Source organism: Gymnoscopelus microlampas (genome assembly GCF_963454915.1).
Source record: "Gymnoscopelus microlampas genome assembly, chromosome: 10".
Taxonomy (NCBI): Eukaryota; Metazoa; Chordata; class Actinopteri; order Myctophiformes; family Myctophidae; genus Gymnoscopelus; species Gymnoscopelus microlampas.
The window spans coordinates 30,090,073-30,106,824 of NC_139947.1; the positions used below are offsets into that span (position 1 = coordinate 30,090,073).

General features: G+C 41.0%; 1 protein-coding gene across 2 annotated transcripts in view; it reads left to right on the forward strand.

Annotated features, from left to right (window-relative positions):
- acot7 (acyl-CoA thioesterase 7) overlaps window positions 1-13,303 on the forward strand; it is a 62,707-nt gene extending 49,404 nt beyond the window's left edge. For both annotated transcript variants that reach the window (XM_084070490.1, XM_084070489.1), the window contains exons 8-9: window positions 848-1,032; window positions 12,743-13,303. In XM_084070490.1, the coding sequence (XP_083926616.1) occupies window positions 848-1,032; window positions 12,743-12,859 (302 nt within the window). In that variant the 3' untranslated portion in view covers window positions 12,860-13,303. The remainder of the gene's footprint in view (window positions 1-847; window positions 1,033-12,742) is intronic.
- The last annotated feature ends 3,449 nt before the right edge of the window (window positions 13,304-16,752 follow it).

Sequence of the window (16,752 nt, forward strand, 5' to 3'; positions counted from 1 at the left end):
ACATAGGTTATTATTTAGTACTTAAAGGATGTCATGCTGCATCTCTCGAGAGCTGTCAAAGATCGCTGGGATTGCGCCTTCTCTCCTCGTTTCTATGGCAACCAGGAAGTATAATGCAGTTTATGAACATCAAGGAGGAAATAGATCACCCTACTGTATCCAGTACTCCTAGTATGTTTTTCACCTTCAATGGATGCTTTACATATTAACCCATCTACCCAACTATTTAGAATTTTCAATGATTTCTAGGCATTGTGTCATACTGTCTTGAAATCAGTTTTTTTTTGTATTATGGCCAGTTGGTTGGTCATAGCTTAGCATTACCAGACTACAGTACATCACTGCAAGCTATTTCTTTTTTTCTTGCTTTTTTTTTTTTTGCTCTGGCATTTTCGCCTGGTTCCCAGGCTAGGTCAGTCGGTCGGTCTGTTAAAACGTTTGGAGAGCAAACTGAGAGTTGGTTGCGTCTTATCACAGATTACGTGCTTTCATTATAGTCAATGGTGCATAGAGCTGGGATTTATCTAAATTTGGAAACTTACTTGTTGCCTATTTACATTTTCCACCCTAGAGCCATGAGTAATTCCTAAAAGTAAGAATACCAGAATGCATTTTATCCTTCATGACTGGCAGAAGAGATGAAGTGCTACTACTTACATCTAGAACTAGGCGTTGATGAACTGAAATTCGCAAATGAAGAAAATCAAAGGCACTTTTTCTCTTTTGTTTGCTGAAAACTGATAGAAACGTTTTTTAACAACACACCAACAGGGACATGAAATGAAATATAATATAACAGCATTATAGCATAACATTAATTACATTTCTTCCTGTTTTCCCATTCCAGGCAGTGTGGTGACGGTAACAGGAAGGATGATGTTCAACAGTAACAAGTCCATGGAGATTGAAGTGTTTGTAGATGCTGCGTCAGTCATGGAACCCGACCATGGGAAATATCGCGCAGTCAGCGCGGTCTTCACCTATATTTCCTTAGACAAGCACCACAAGCCTCTACTGGTCCCTCCTCTGAAGGTAGGTTGCAACCAGGCCTTACTTTGTCAAAGCCCTGCTTTGTGGCATAGTTGCTGTTGGCCACAGGCTCCTCTTCTGCATTAAATATGCATTATTTAATGTGTGTGCATTAAATTTGCATATTTTCTGGGAATGGCAGCGGGAATGACCCCGCAAGCACCAAGCTCCTCTATATTACAGACTATATAATATAGAGGAGCACTTACTGTCTGCAGAATGGGATTACATTAAATGGGTATTGTTACAAAAATGCCAGTGTGAAAGATTATCAAATATGGTATGTTTTTAGTGTATGATAAGGCTATGCTTTTTTTTATTTTATGAACCCAAACCAGAAGAACTTTATAAAGCATTTAAAACATATATTGAAAGGCATGACAGGAACAGTGAGGAAACTAGAACCCAGGTTGAAAAACAAAAACAAGACTAGTCAAGTCTAGTTAAGCTGCGCACCTATGGCACTTACTGGCATAGGTGCAAAGTGATGGAGGCTTTAAGGGGAGCTTTAGTAAGTGTACATTTATAAAAAAAAAACACTATTACACATACCGCAAAATACCAGCAATTACTTTATGCCTGTTAAGGTTAGCCCCAGCCAACAGAACATTTATTGTATGGACGACTGCTCTGTGATTGGTTAGTTGTTAGGCCAACTGGCTGACCAATGCTGTAACTTCATCAGTCACCCAGCCAGTCAGTCATACATCGACATTGACTGGAGATGAACAGCTGTCTGCAATGGTCTAAGATGATTTTGACTCATCAGGAAGATTAGATCCGATCAGGCATTGGTAAAATCCAAAATGTTTCACCTGATCTTAAAAAAAGAGGTCTGAAAACTAGAAAGAAGAGTGGATACTAAACAGTGTGGCATTCACCTGTGATCCTAGAACAAAGACTCTATGTCCTCATGGCGTTATAAGTAACACAAGCATGAAATGGGAACTTTATAAAAATAAAGAGAGGCATGCTTGTCAGTTTGAATAAGGGGTGAAGTGTGGAAATGGGTTGGGGTGCAGTACTCTGCTGTGCTGTCATGTCACCAAGTTCTATGTTGGTCTGTTTCACTGTCAACACTGTAGACATGCGCGCTCAGGCACATGCACACACGCACACACACACGCACACACATGCATGCACACGCACCAGTTTGTCTCGCTCTTGCTCTCTCTCTCACACACGCACGCACGCACGCACACGCACGCACAAGCACTCTCACACACTCTCACACACACACTCTCACAAGTGTACATTCCCTCTCTCGCAGACACTGATGCACCTCAAGGATGCTACATAACACCTTACATCCGTGACAGGTTCATTAGGAAGCAGACACCCACACAAACTAGCCAACTCTGAAAATGTGCATCTCTGCTAACTGCCCCTTTGAAAAATATCAGTTCCTCCCGTTACCATTTCAGACAAACCCTTCACTCTCTGCCATTGTCTCTTTCTTTCTGGATTCATCACCTTCTTTTCGATTTCCATTACACAGTATGCACGCATGCATGTTGGCCTTTGTTTCTGTGGGAGTGAATTGGATTGATGATTCCAATCATTGTGAATTCTAGGTGACAAGAAAAGCCCAGAAGAAAAAGAGGAAAAAAAGGAACGCTCCTTGTGTTTTTTAATAATTCATTCTCAACTCTATAAATAGAAATCTAAATGGCAAGCTGGATGTCAGGGCTCTGCTGTAGCATGTCAGATAAACAAGAGAGAGAGAGAGAGAGAGAGAGAGAGAGAGAGAGGGAGAGAGAGAGAGAGAGTGTGTGTGTGTGTGTGTGTGTGTGTGTGTGTGTGTGTGTGTGTGCGCGCGTGCGCGTATGTATACACTTGAAAGGGATATATAGAGAGAAAAGATTTGGTACGATATAGTATATTGTGCAAGATAGAGATGAAATACCGTAAATAGTCAGTAATAGGACTTGTGTTGAGTTGAATGTTTGTTTCTAGTACAGCGCATGTACAGTATTTATTTAGTTGAGGTGTGTGTGTGTGTGTGTGTGTGTGTGTGTGTGTGTGTGTGTGTGTGTGTGTGTGTGTGTGTGTGTGTGTGTGTGTGTGTGCGTGCGTGCGTGCGTGCGTGCGTGCGTGCGTGCCTATATGAGCTTGCATGCATTGTGATTTCATTTATGTGTGGGAGGGAGAGAGGATGACTCCATCAAGGCTATTTCTGACTTTGACTATTTACGGAACGCTTGATTAAAGCTACATTCAGCGATACACTGTATATGTGTTTTCAATGAGAAATAATGCTATTGATCAATGGTGCATGTGCGAACTTTCCATGTTACTTTTTCCTCTATATATTTCTATGTTTGCTTCTTTCATTCTATATTGTCAAAACTGGCAGTAATTGTCTCACTTTGGCTACCGTAGTCTGTGTTGGGTGTGTTCTCCATTTTTAGAGAGATGTGTGATATGGGTAGGTTCCACATATCACACAATGTACAGTAGCTTTATGGCCTGAATGTAAACAAGCTACAGCCCATCCCCACATGAGAGCAAAGTTGACAGCCCCTTGGTGTATATATAACAGGTAGTGCCCAAACGATGGCAGATGTTTGGGTTCAATGCCGATCCCAATTTTGGAGAGTCCTAGCCCGATATTTTGTTAGGAGTGCAACATTTTCTAATTCATTTGAAAAACTTACATTTGATGAATGTTTCTATTTGAGAACATTTAACTTAATGAAACAAATGAATACAAATATGCATTTTTTGATGATTGATGATAATCCTTTTATTTATTAAGTATACTAGACCGGTGCGGACGGTTCTCGAGATACAGACATACATACGTACAGAGATTTTGCGCATTCATTGTAAGATATTAAACTTCACCATATGAAAATAATATTTAATTTTAGACAATGAACAAGCACAAATCCACAAACAGAATTTTATTTTATTTAACCACTTAAGCCCTGTTCAAAAAAAATATTTTAAGTAGTCATGTTACCATGCAATGTAATCATAGTTTGACTTCCAACTAGGAGTCGCGTCATGATTCAAGGAATCCTGGGGATTTCAAGACTTATAGACCAAAGAGGTTATGGTATAATGGCACCATGAGGCCGATTGGAAAAATTGAGGGTGGAGGTTCTTCCTTGGGCTACTGGGAGTGTGCGTGTAATGTTTCATGCAAAGCGTATGCTGCACTCAGAATTTGTGCCATTTTGTGCAAAATGTTCCCCTTAAAAGCCGTAGGCAAATGGAATCTGAAAAATCTGACTATCTTGATCACTTGAGTCCAGAGATAAAGGAGTTGTAGCAAAACATGTGTTTTGCAGAAAATGCAGAATGGGCATGGCCTGTACACATTACGGTAAATGGAAAAGAAACCCCTTTGTTTTTGCCTCTTGGGGCACCACCTCCTTTCTTGTGTACAAACAGGAACTCATTTTGGCTCCTCCACTTTCTTAGTCCACTTCCTCCTGGGTGCTTCTGTGTTTATTCCTATTATGAATGTCAAACATGGACGAAACTCAGCCGCCAAATACGGTTGCTGCTGATGGTTTGGCAGAATTCCTGGCTAAGGAGACACAAGTTTATCCAGATGCAAAGGAACCTACTGACAAAGTAGCAACGTCCATGTTCTGAACAAAGCTCTCCACACATTGTCATTCAAGGTGTGAATTTACAGTATATAAGGACACATCTTTCGGTACTGAACTATGGGCAATTTAAACAGCAAGAGCAGAATTTCTCCAGCCAAAAATAAAATAACACCCACACACATATTTTCAAGTGTAGTATTGGCTTGCAGTACCATGCATTATAAAATGATGAATATGAAAACTGTATGAACAAATGTCAACCAATCCCCTGTGTAATTTGTTTCTGGCCGATTGTGCTCTCATTCGGTGCTATATATAGCCTTATCAAAAGGACAGTGGCTGCTATTTTTTATTTCAGGTGCTTTATTGCCTTTCTCTTACTCTCACTCTCTCTCTCTCTCTCTCTCTCTCTCTCTCTCTCTCTCTCTCTCTCTCTCTCTCTCTCTCTCTCTCTCTCTCTCTCTCTCTCTCTCTCTCTCTCTCCCTCCCTCTCTGTGTCTGTCTGTCTGTCTCTCTCAACCTCGCTCGCTCGCTCTCTCATGAAACATCTGTGGTTGCTATTTTTAGACTTTTAGCTGTGCTCTGGGTTACTGTGTGTGTGTGCGTGTCTGTGTGCATGTGCATGTACTGAAGGAGAAATAGATGGGGGAAAAAATAGAAGAAAGAAAACAGTGGGATGTCCCTCCTCTCCACAGCATCATCCTTGGACAATATCAGACTGGGACACCATTGAAAAATGATGATGATGATGATGAGGATAATGATGAATCTAACCCCCCTTTAGCAATCACTGTGTTTGTGACATCTGTGGTATGTACAGTATACAGTAAGTGTTACGGTGCTATAGCGGACTTGTAATCAATTGTCTGGTGGTTTGAAATGAATCCATGGACTGGTCATTAAATGGGGGCAGGCAAATTAAATGAGATATGCTCAACTGTGCGGTTGCCACTGGTCGGAGATTGTGCTGATGAGAACACGTTTAAAGGAGAAGCAGGTTGTTGTCTTGGATAAATGAGGTTAGAGATTCTGTGGGCACTGACTCGGGTGGTGCAGGGGTAAAGCTCCTGCAGCGAATCTTTGTGCATTGTTGTATTTTTATGTATGTATGGATTTATATATAATCTCAGATCCACTGTCCCGCCGTTCAACCAAAACAAACTCCATATTTGTGAGAGACTGTTAATATGATGTCATCATTATGACGTCAGAGATCAACTAGGACGCCATGCTCTTGATTTTAGTCTATGGTGCATGCATTCATTTCAGATGAATAGTATAGACTGGAGGAACGATTATATAATTATATAATGTACACTGTGGAGGCGTTCCACTGTGCATACACACCATCCCATCACTCTCTTTTTCTCTCTCTACTTCTTCCTTATTTGTTCTCTCCATCCATTCTTTCTCTCTCTCTCTCTCTCTCTCGCTCTCTATCTCACTTGCTTCCCAACCCCCCTTCCCTCCTGCTCTCTCCCTCTCTCCTTCCCTGTGTCTCTCTATTCCTCCCATGCCTACTTTCCTCTCCCTCCTCATCTCATCCCTCAGTCCCTCTCTCCTTCTTCCCTCCTATAATAATCCCTCCATCCCACCCACTTTGTCTCAACATGTTCCCCTTCCTCCTTCTGTATGTATATATTCATACACCTCCTCCTCCACCACCACCTCCTCCTCCTCCTCCTCTTCCAGCTCTCTTTTCATCCTCCTACTTTTTTCTTTCAATTATTCCTCCCTCGTTCCTTCGCTTCTCGTTTCTCTACCCATTGATTCCTCTCCCTCTACTCCTCCCTCCATCCCTCCCCCTCTATCCATTCTTTTCAACTCTATCATTTAATCTTTCTTTCTTATATCTCCCTTTCTCAACCCTCCTCTCCGTCCATCCATCACTTTCTTTGTCCCTCTGTTCCTCTCTCCCTCTCTTAGCAGGCAGAGACTCAGCTGGCCTCCATTGACATGAAAACAAGCTAGGTTGTCATGGCGATTTATTTTTAGATATCTCCTCATTTACGACAATGAGCAACGGGTTAACTCGTGCCTTGGTGGCAGATATTTCTTCTTTCCCGCAAAAATCATACATTCTTTTAACCACTTTAACCCCAGCATCTATGTTCTGGGGGGAACATCGGCCAAAATCTACAAGCTCGCAACACATCGCGTTGAGACACGTTGTAAATTCCCCAAAGACTGTGAGATTTCTACATCAGCTGTCCAGTTTACCAATGTCCTAATTTAGTGTTTCTACAACGAGCTAACAACACGTTGTTGATGGGGTTAGAGTTAGCATATTTTCCGTCTACAAATCAAACTCTTTCAGAATGTTTGTGAATAATAATACATGTATGTTCAAAACAATCCTGTTTGGGCCTTTTGCATAAATGTATTTATTTGTCCCATGCTGCAGGTTCTCATTGCACCATGTGCCATTCATTGTGGATATTAAGACATACAGTAGTTGCTCATAATGTCCTAGATTGATAAACAGATTTGAATTACAGCCATGATTGGCTGAGTGCCAAGTTGATCTTATGAAGAGATACATTAGTTTGTTATTACAAGTCTGTTATATAAGCTACTGATTTCATAGACCAGTGCTTCTCAAACTTTTCATGCCAAGGACCCCCAAAATAACGTATTTGGCCACAGACCCCCATCTGAAAATATGGTGTGCCAGGGAACCCCAGAAGATACGATTTGTATAAAAAAGAATCTAAATTATTCAAAAATGACCACACATTTTCAAGACTTTTCAGAAATAGCAGATGTACAAGCTCATAGTGTGAGCTTGTATATCTGCTAATTCTGAATAGCCAAAGTATAAAATATAGTGGTTAGACATAGACTATCTCAATTTACTGAAGCATTATGACTTATGACATCATGCATGATTCCAACATGGAAATCCTCATTGATTGATTCTATCTGTAATTCAGCTGAAGCCTAGAGGGGCAACAAACTGTCACCAGAGCAGAAAGTATGAGTTTATTCCTCTCAAATCTTTTATTTAAGGGACAGTGATGGAAATACTTTGATAAGGTTTCAGAAGAGTATCAGATAAAAACACCTTTTAGTATTGTCTGAAATGTCATTATTGTAACAATTCAACACGTTATATGAGCTTGTAGATCAGCTATGTTCAGCATAGGACACCAGCATGCAACAAAGTATAAATCAGGTTTCACTCTCCAGTGAGGCCCCACACAGTCCCACAGATGGCTAGCCTATTATTTTTGTTGAGCTGGTTACTTTCTGCTTAGCGCTACTGTTGAGACATGACATTTGGCACCACCTCGTTTGCCCCATGCCCACTCTAATAACAGGCTGTGCTAACACAAAAGAACCCTGTTGACATTTTGCTGGCATCTTCTGAGCAAGTCCCCTGTACCAGTAATGTTGCCAGGCCAAGTTTGCACCATTTGTGTTTTTTCACTCAACCTCCATTGGTGTTTCTCCTGGTTACCAGGAATGACCAGCTGAAGCATAACGAAGCATTACGTTCTAAGTCTTGTCTTAGCTTTACATCTTATGAAGTTACCTGACTATTCTTATCCAGAGTTACCTAACCTCCATGATGCGCTCACTCCACCATAACCCTCCCTCCTCCCAAAATACTGTACTGAATGTGACTAGACATCAGGGTCGAGTTAAGGAACTTTCTCTTTTGAAGACACTCTCCTGAAGTCCACAGGATTCATCCGCATAAACAACTAATTTGTCCATTAAAAGTTGTGTGTCTTGTTGAAGTGTCCTTGAGCAAATATTGAACTGGAAAGGCATGCGCTAATGTCACCCGGGTGAAAATACATATATATATATATATTATATATATATATATATATATATATATATCCCGTCCCTGGCTTTCGGCCTGGCAGTGAATTTATGACAGTGCAGTCATAAAAGCCCAATGCAAATCTCTAATGAAGTCATCCTGACTAAAATGAGGCCACTTTGTGTCTGACACTTGGCTGTATCACAGAGATTTGTCAGCCTAATGTGCAGGGTTTCTCATTCAGTATTACTGACACAACCCCTGAGCTCTTAATTTATGACCTGAGCCAGAAACTCAATGAAATTATTTGAACTTTAGAAACTTTCAAATGGAGGAAAAGAAGACTATAAAACTACTTAGAAATTATAGCCGCACGGCAGAAATGTTTTCAAGTTCGCCAATGATTACTCAATCAAGCCCACACTTTCATAATATTGTGACATTGAAGAATTGACCAGTAAATCACCCTAAATCAAAGCTCCAGGTCAGGGTGCTCGGCTGGCACAGTGGTAAAAGTCCCTGCCCACCACCACGGAGGTTTTGGGTTCGAATCCACCGTTGTGCATCCGGTTTGTCGAGCGTCTACACAAACACAATTGGCTCGTGTTCAGGGGAGGGAAGGCGGGCAGGGAGGGTGGTATCGGTCATTGCACGTACTCCTACGGGCTGGGGCGGCACCCGTCAGCGGGGAGTGTTGGGCGGGAGGAGTAGGACAAAGGCTCTACGGCCTCCTGGTGGGGCTCCTCACTGGCAGGTGAATCAGTAGGATACAACAGCAATGACAACACAGAAATGTGTGTGGGGAGGAATCAATTGGCATAACGACTAAATTGGGGAGAAAAAGGGGTAAAAAATGATTGGCTACTCTTTAAAGAAAAAAGAAAGCTCCAGGTCAGGGACATGGGCTCACACTAATGTCTACTACCTTGTGTAAAATAACACACAATCTAATTTATGAGAGAAGACAAGAGAAAACTAATTCATGCAAAAATAGAAAGGTAGCCCTCAGCCCATGATACACAGGCTCTGAAAAAAGGAGGGCTATTTAAATATTTAAAAACTGTGAGCCATTTGTCTTTACCTATAAAAAATTGTATTGATCTAAATAGATCCATGTGTGTCAGTATTTCTCTCTCCGAACCAAATGTTGTTATTGGCTTTGTTATTGGCTTAACTTTTAGAGACATGCAAAGCACAGAATGAGGCTAATGTTGCTCATCCTGATTCCATCATTGACCTTCACTTAATAAGGTGTAAAAAAGGCTCCTGTCTAGTGGGGATTATAAAAAGTGATGGTAATGGAGAAATTCATGTTGCGTTTCATGCTGAGTACCTTTACGTCATCAGCACTTTATTCTCTGCATGAAACAGTAATGCTTTTTTTAGCATAAAATAGTAATGCTTGTTTTATAGTTGGCTGTCCACCTGTGTTGCACACCTAAGATAGCAGATCTAAAAGCTAACAACGCTACATACCGCTATGTGTTGTGAGATTGTAGATCGGCTATTTTTGGCGTGCGCCACCCGTGTGCAACTAAGTATAACTAAGGCCTTTGACACTGTGAAGTTGATCAACCTGCATAATTATAGTTATTAGGACAAGGCACACCAATTATACAGGGACACCAGAAGGATATTTTGAGCCTAGCACAAAATTGTCTGATTTAGTTATGCAAATATGTGTCTCATGAGCGTGTATTCACGTACTGTACACATGCACCCTTACACTAACTAAGCAGATGCCTGTATGAGGGCTTCCCACAGTCATGATGATTCTTTTATTCTGTGCAGTGCTTTTTCTGACAGTTTTGCTCCTCTTATATCCTGGAGTCTGGAGAGCAATGTTTGTTTACTAATACTTCTGAAGTTATAAAGGATCTTTGCTGTAAAGGAATTGTGTGTGCGGTAACTTGGTAGGAATGATCAGGAGGCTACCCTGAAGAGCTTCCCTGAGTTGAAAAGGTCAAATGACAAGGTCATGGACAAAATGACATAATTAGATGGTAGAAAGATTTAAAAGGTTTCTCAAACTCGGGGAGCCTCCACGGTGCCCTGAGTTTACTTGTTTCCTCCAAATGTGCAACTAAACAATAAAATCCTCAGTGTTCATTTATTAATTGTAACTCAGTGAGTGTACAAATGTAACCAAATGGACCCGTGATGGTCCATTTGGTTACATTTACACTTAAATTAACACATTTTACCGTGTATAAGAGATTTATGGCACAGCATAATTGTATACACACTACACAGTGTGATTTTACAATGTTTTCTATACCAGTAATACATCATCTTTGAAATTCATATCAGTGAATATTAATGATTTATTTTTGTGAGGTTTTGTCATCGTTGGCAACACTCTCCTCTTTTCCGAAAAGTTCAGGTCCCATCTGTTAGCTGTGAAGCCTGAATGGTAGGTGGCCATGAAATGTGCCAACCACCTGGTGTCCACTGTGTAATAATAATACATCCTGACAAGTCATTTAGTTGTGAGTACTAAAGTGCCATTTCTCTTAACCGCTTGAACCCTAGCATCCCTATTCCAGGCTTGTCATAATAATCGGACATTAAATGTGTGAAAATAGGCAAACATTCTGTGAAAATATCAGATCTACAAGCTCACAACACGCCACAAAGTGCTGCGTTGTGAGCTTGTAGATTGGCTATATTTGTGGAAAAGGGAGGCGACCAAAGTGGGGGACACTTGTCAACAACTTAAGTGGTTATGGCCTCAATCAGTGATACAAAATGTGAAACCTTAACAAATGTTTAGGTCCACCACCAAAAATGACAAAGATATCAGTGGATTGTCTCAGCACTTGATAGAAGGGCTTTAAACAATATGTGTTTGTTTGTTTACATTGATAATGTTTCTAAACATTGTAGTATTTAGATTTATGATGGTATAAGAAAGTTCTAAATAGAATATTTTACATCTACAGATCCTACAGTATGTAGATGTATCTCTGGCTATTTGTATTTTCTTTCATTATCTTTATTGTATTTATCCTCAATAGTGAGGAATAATTTAACTGCCTGCAATGTTGCTACACCCAGCTATATTAGTCATCCATGTGACAATAAACACCTTGAACTCTTGAACATGTGAATATAACCCTAAATTATAGACATATGCATGTCAAACGACAAACGAAAAACTACAACAATTTTCCCCTTGATAACAGATGTGTCCGATTGACTGTGATAGTAAAATGACATTATAAAATTAGAACTTATTTTTAGACACATGTTTTGTGGGTACTGGGTACACTGTGCAGAGATGCAGAGATGCATGAGCAGAAAAGCAGGCAGCGCCATAAAAGTAGGTGTTGTCATTGACATGGCAGTGGTTGTATTTAAGTCATGAGGTTGCCTGGAAGTCTGATTAAACTGTGCTGGCTAGCAAGTACGCCCTCCCATGGCTATGTGTCCGAACCCAGCTGAATGAGTCAGAGGGAGGAAGATGTGTGCTCCGAAATAGTGCATAATGTAGAAACATACCAAGTGTGTATGACTGCAGTCATTTAGTCAATTTGCAAGGGATAAGCACCAAGGTCAGAGATAAATGTGTAAGGTGCAAGCTGAGCGTTCACACGCTCGTGTGCGTGTGTGTTTGTGTGTGCGCGCCATAGACTGTATAAATGAGATGGACAAACCCCCTCCGCTGCTTTCTACAGACCGAAAATGAATCCTTTGCTGCAGACTGTGGCTCCGCCATCTTTCACTACGCGTCAGAATGAGTTCAGACCATTATTGGTTGGGTAACTTGTCAATCAAGAGCGGGGGGCGGGGAATGAATGCTATTGGTTGTGTAGCGTGTCAATCAAATCATCCCGCCCCTCCTAGAGAATAGCCTACTTTATCGTCAATTTTATAATAAATAGAACCATAATTTAGCAAAACGCATATCCTGATGATTGAAAGGAGACTTTAAACTAGCGACTGGAAGCATATAGAATTTATGACAATTTTTATTACAGTAAGAAAATCGAGTCTGAAAGTTGGTAAAAACCCATCGGCTTGCGTTAAAATAAATTCTTTCTGAACTCACAGGTCGGCACGGGTGAAACAGCGCCTCTCGCTGGACATTTACTAAACATCCGGGTTGGCCTCATAGTAAATATCTCAGCCTTGCCCCTTGGTGCGCGCGCATGCGAGTGAGGGAGAGAGAGAGAGTGAGAGAGAGAGAGAGAAACATACAAACAGGTGTATTCATCATGGGGAGTCTGTGTAAGTTTGTGCGTACGTGTGTGCGTGCGTGTAGACGCGTGTGTACAGTATACACACCTTTTGTACATGAATTGTGTGTGAGTGACACGTAATTGTCACTCACACACAATTCACACACGTCGTTTTGCCTGTTTTTTCCCCCCCTCAGGTTCAAGGAGAGGACGAGGAGAAGCGCTTCAAGGAGGGTGAAGCACGCTATCTCCAGAACAAGGCCAAAAGAGTGGCAGCTAAGGATGTTGAGCTCGCGGCTCAGCGGCATTGTTGAAGGCCTCCGACTGCAGTGAAACTATCCCACACAGCAAATGTCTTGTCTCCCGTCCCCCCCATCAGCACACTACTTGAACCATAGAACCGTAGCCTAACGCGTTCATGTAACATCTGACCATAGTGCTGAAATGGGTACAATCAGGAATGACTCATTCAGTATTAGGCATACTGTATAAGCATCGCTGATGGGGAATGCAAACTAGCGTATATCTACCCATAGTAACCGTACGCTTTCAGTCTGATGCATACCTAGGCCAGTAAGAATTTACTTCTTCCGATCTCTCTCTTGCACCATAATATATAATTACGGGTATCTCTAACTTTATGTACAGCAGCCTATTTCTAGAATGTATGATCAAGGTTCCCTCTAGTACTTGTGACATGTCATTACTGATAACAAGTGATGTAATAAAGCTGCTGTGCTGATGTAAGAAATATGAAATGGTTCATGTCATTAATTCTGATGAGACATGTCAGTGTAAGAAAATATTCACCCCCCCTTTAATTTATGTCCTGCACCACCTAGTGAAGATGTGCATGCTTTTGTTTATTTGTCTAGGCCTAGGGGTATGTTCATTTTATTCATTTAGCTTTGTTTAGTGGTCAAAGTCCTTTTATGTATTGACCATGGTTTGCCCTGAACACAGTCATACTTTTAGATCTGTGCCTACAAAATTATTGTCATGAGGTAAAAAATAATCCCATTGAAAAATATTTCCATATTTCCTTTACCCTCTCCCCCAAGCCTCCAGAATGGTTCTTGCCCTACTGTAGATGGTTAGGGTTTTGGTATGTTGTACAGGTAAGGTTTTGTACACAGATGACACTCTTATGGGCTTGTTTTTAAAGATGTGGTCTAATAACTTCCCTGTGGATCTCTTTCATGGTGTCATATTGATGACACCAGTCTTGCCCAGATGAGAGGTGGCCAGTGGATCTGAGAAAATGAATTCACAAAATGTGAAACATTCTCACACACAAAACATTATTCCCAATAGGCCTGCGTGAAAAGCATTACCTCCTTGTCCAACTGGCAGTGTGTACAAGACATTTGGTGCTGATCGGTTCAGTTGTTTGCGAGATTAGACACAGACAGGAACACTCTTCTAGACAGCTCACTCCCTAGGTGCCACACCATAAAAAGAGATGGAGCAGGGGAGAGGAAGAGGAAGAGAAAGAGAAAGTGAAGAATGGCAGGGAATAAGAAGAAAAACAGAAACACATAGACAGTAGTTGTTTACATCTTGCTGGTTATCATCATTATGCGCTATTGTCTCCATAGGTAAAATAATGTAGTCTGTAGCCAAATAGCCAAAACCCACAAGAATTCTACACTTAAGTTTCAGTAATGGGCTCCTACTGTAAGAGTGTTCTGCATTTATATAATAGAGTAGATATCTTTATTTTATCCAGAAGTTATTTTTATTTCATGAATGATGGTCTAAGTAAATGGAAGACAATGATTAAGTGATAAGCGAGTCAAAGGCGTTTTTCAGAGCCATGTCTGCTTGTTTTCCGACGATGTCATTGCATTGAACATGCCTTGGCAGAGGGTCTTTTCAGCACTGTCTTTCACAGAGAGAATCGGGGGGGCGGGGGGCTTGAGGGCTCTGACTCAACTTGCAACATCTCTCCCACGCCCTCGCTCCCTTCCATCCTCTCTCTCTCTTCCTCCTTTCCTCCTGCATTCTGTCGTCTCTCTCTTCACTCTCAACTCATCTGTCGTCACTCTCTGTCCATCTTCAGTTTCTTGCCATGTCACTTTCTTGTTTTGTCACAGTCACTAACTATCTGTTTGTCCGGCTCCCTCTTTTCGCAATGATTCTCTCTCCTCACTTGTTTCTCTTTTTGTGAATGAAATTGAAAAATTCTCACAGAAGCCTGATGAGAATTTTGTATGTTTTGCATGTTATGCATATGACGTGTGTGTGTGTGTGTGTGTGTGTGTGTGTGTCTGTGTGTGTGTGTGTGTGTGTGTGTGTGCGTGCGTGCGTGCGTGCGTGCGTGCGTGCGTGCGTGCGTGCGTGCGTGCGTTAAGTGAGTGAATGGATCCATTCAAGACAGCTGACAACCAACCTTTCCCCAGAGATGAGGTTACAGATGGCAGTCAGTTAGGAATCAATAAATGGCCATACCAGAACCTGAGAGACTGTGGTTGCTAAGTTAAAGGGGGTGTGATATGTTCTGTTAAAAAAAAGGTTTTGTTAAAAGGTTAAAGCTATATTCTGATGTAACCATTGCTATAGAATGTTTGTTCAGCAACAGTCTCCGCATCTCCAGTTTTTTTTTTTTTCAGGTTGGGATACACATTTTATCCAATCAGGAGAGAGACCTCATAATTATAGGGTACAGGATAAACAAGTGAAATTGGAAGTGATGAAACAAAAAAAATAAGCAGACAAAACTGGGACTGGAACACTATAAAATTGAATGTGATAAACGATCTTTGTGGCATTCTCTCTCCTGATTGGATAAAATTGTTATCCGACCTAAAAGTGTACATTTTCACCCCCACAACAACTAAAGAGCACTACTAAATTATTCTGATTCTTATTCTTATTATGAGTTATGAGTCTGGTTCGCCAGGTGAAGGTAAGCTGCAATCCATGCAACAGATGGTGAGGGCAAATCTAAGTGAAACTAAATAACAGCCAGTAAAGGCAAAAGACGGGTATTTATGTGGAAACTGAAAGCCATACAGGTCTAAACCAAAGCAAATGTTCTTTCCTCTGAATCCGTAACACCCACTTCTGTTTTTTCCTTCAACGGACAGCACTAGATTTATCATTGACTCTTGAAGGTTATTGTTTATCCTACAGTCCCCCTGGCAGCACAATATGTGTGCTTTTCATTTTCTCCATTGAAAATAAAGTAAGTCCCGAGTGGCACCATTGGGGGCTGTGTCTATTTTTATCCCCAGCAATGACCAGGCCTCTAGTGGGAGAAAGACGACAGGACGGAAGAAGGAAGGAGGCATGGAATCTTTCTTTGATGGACAAACGAATATAGTGTATCTTTCCTGTGGATCTCTGACATCCTGTTGATGACATCATTTTTATAACATCAGCATTTCCCAAATGGAGGGACAGCATTTTAATGTGAGATTATGAATTCACGAAATGTCAAATATATTTGGGGATTGACTTCCTTGGCCTACTGGCAGTGTGCACTACATTCTGTAATGGTTTGTGAGAATAGCTGCATGGATGGACACACACAAACATTTTGGGGACATACAGACAAACACTCTTCTAGACAGCTTGAGCTACCATGCCATAAAAATCCCTAATGTACATCGTCAGCACAAGCCATGCCTGACTGCCCCTGCACAGGAAAATCCAGAGTGTTAATTTAACCCCTATGGGTCCAATTTACACTTTTTAGATAAATGTACACTGGATTTTTATTGTGGGTGGACTATAGGAGTACTGCTTTCTGGACATTCACAGCACAGTTGCTTAAAGTCTTTGACCAGTTGAGCTGCTTGTTGCTATAGTAGTTTCTAGACATTATGGTAACCATGGTTACTTATGTCAAAGAATAGAATTGGAAAATAGAAGACATTCACAAATAGATTTCTCCCGACACGAGAGCTCAAATTAGTTTTATAAATTAGTGTTGGCCTTGTTTGTCCTGATTTGTATTTACTAGTGCTAGTTACTGTATCTTTAAAAAAAAAACTTTTGTTTATGAAGGGAGGAGGTCTGCATTGAATGGAAAGATTTGCGATGCCTAGTGTCTCCAGGAATTGTTCCTTAGCTTAACGGTTTTCTCATTTTTGATAACTATTTCCTCTAAACTACAGTGTATCATCTGAATGAATCCATGGTAATTGGAAACCTTAGCTGTGTCTTCATACTACGGTGTATCATCTGCATGCCAATCACTGCT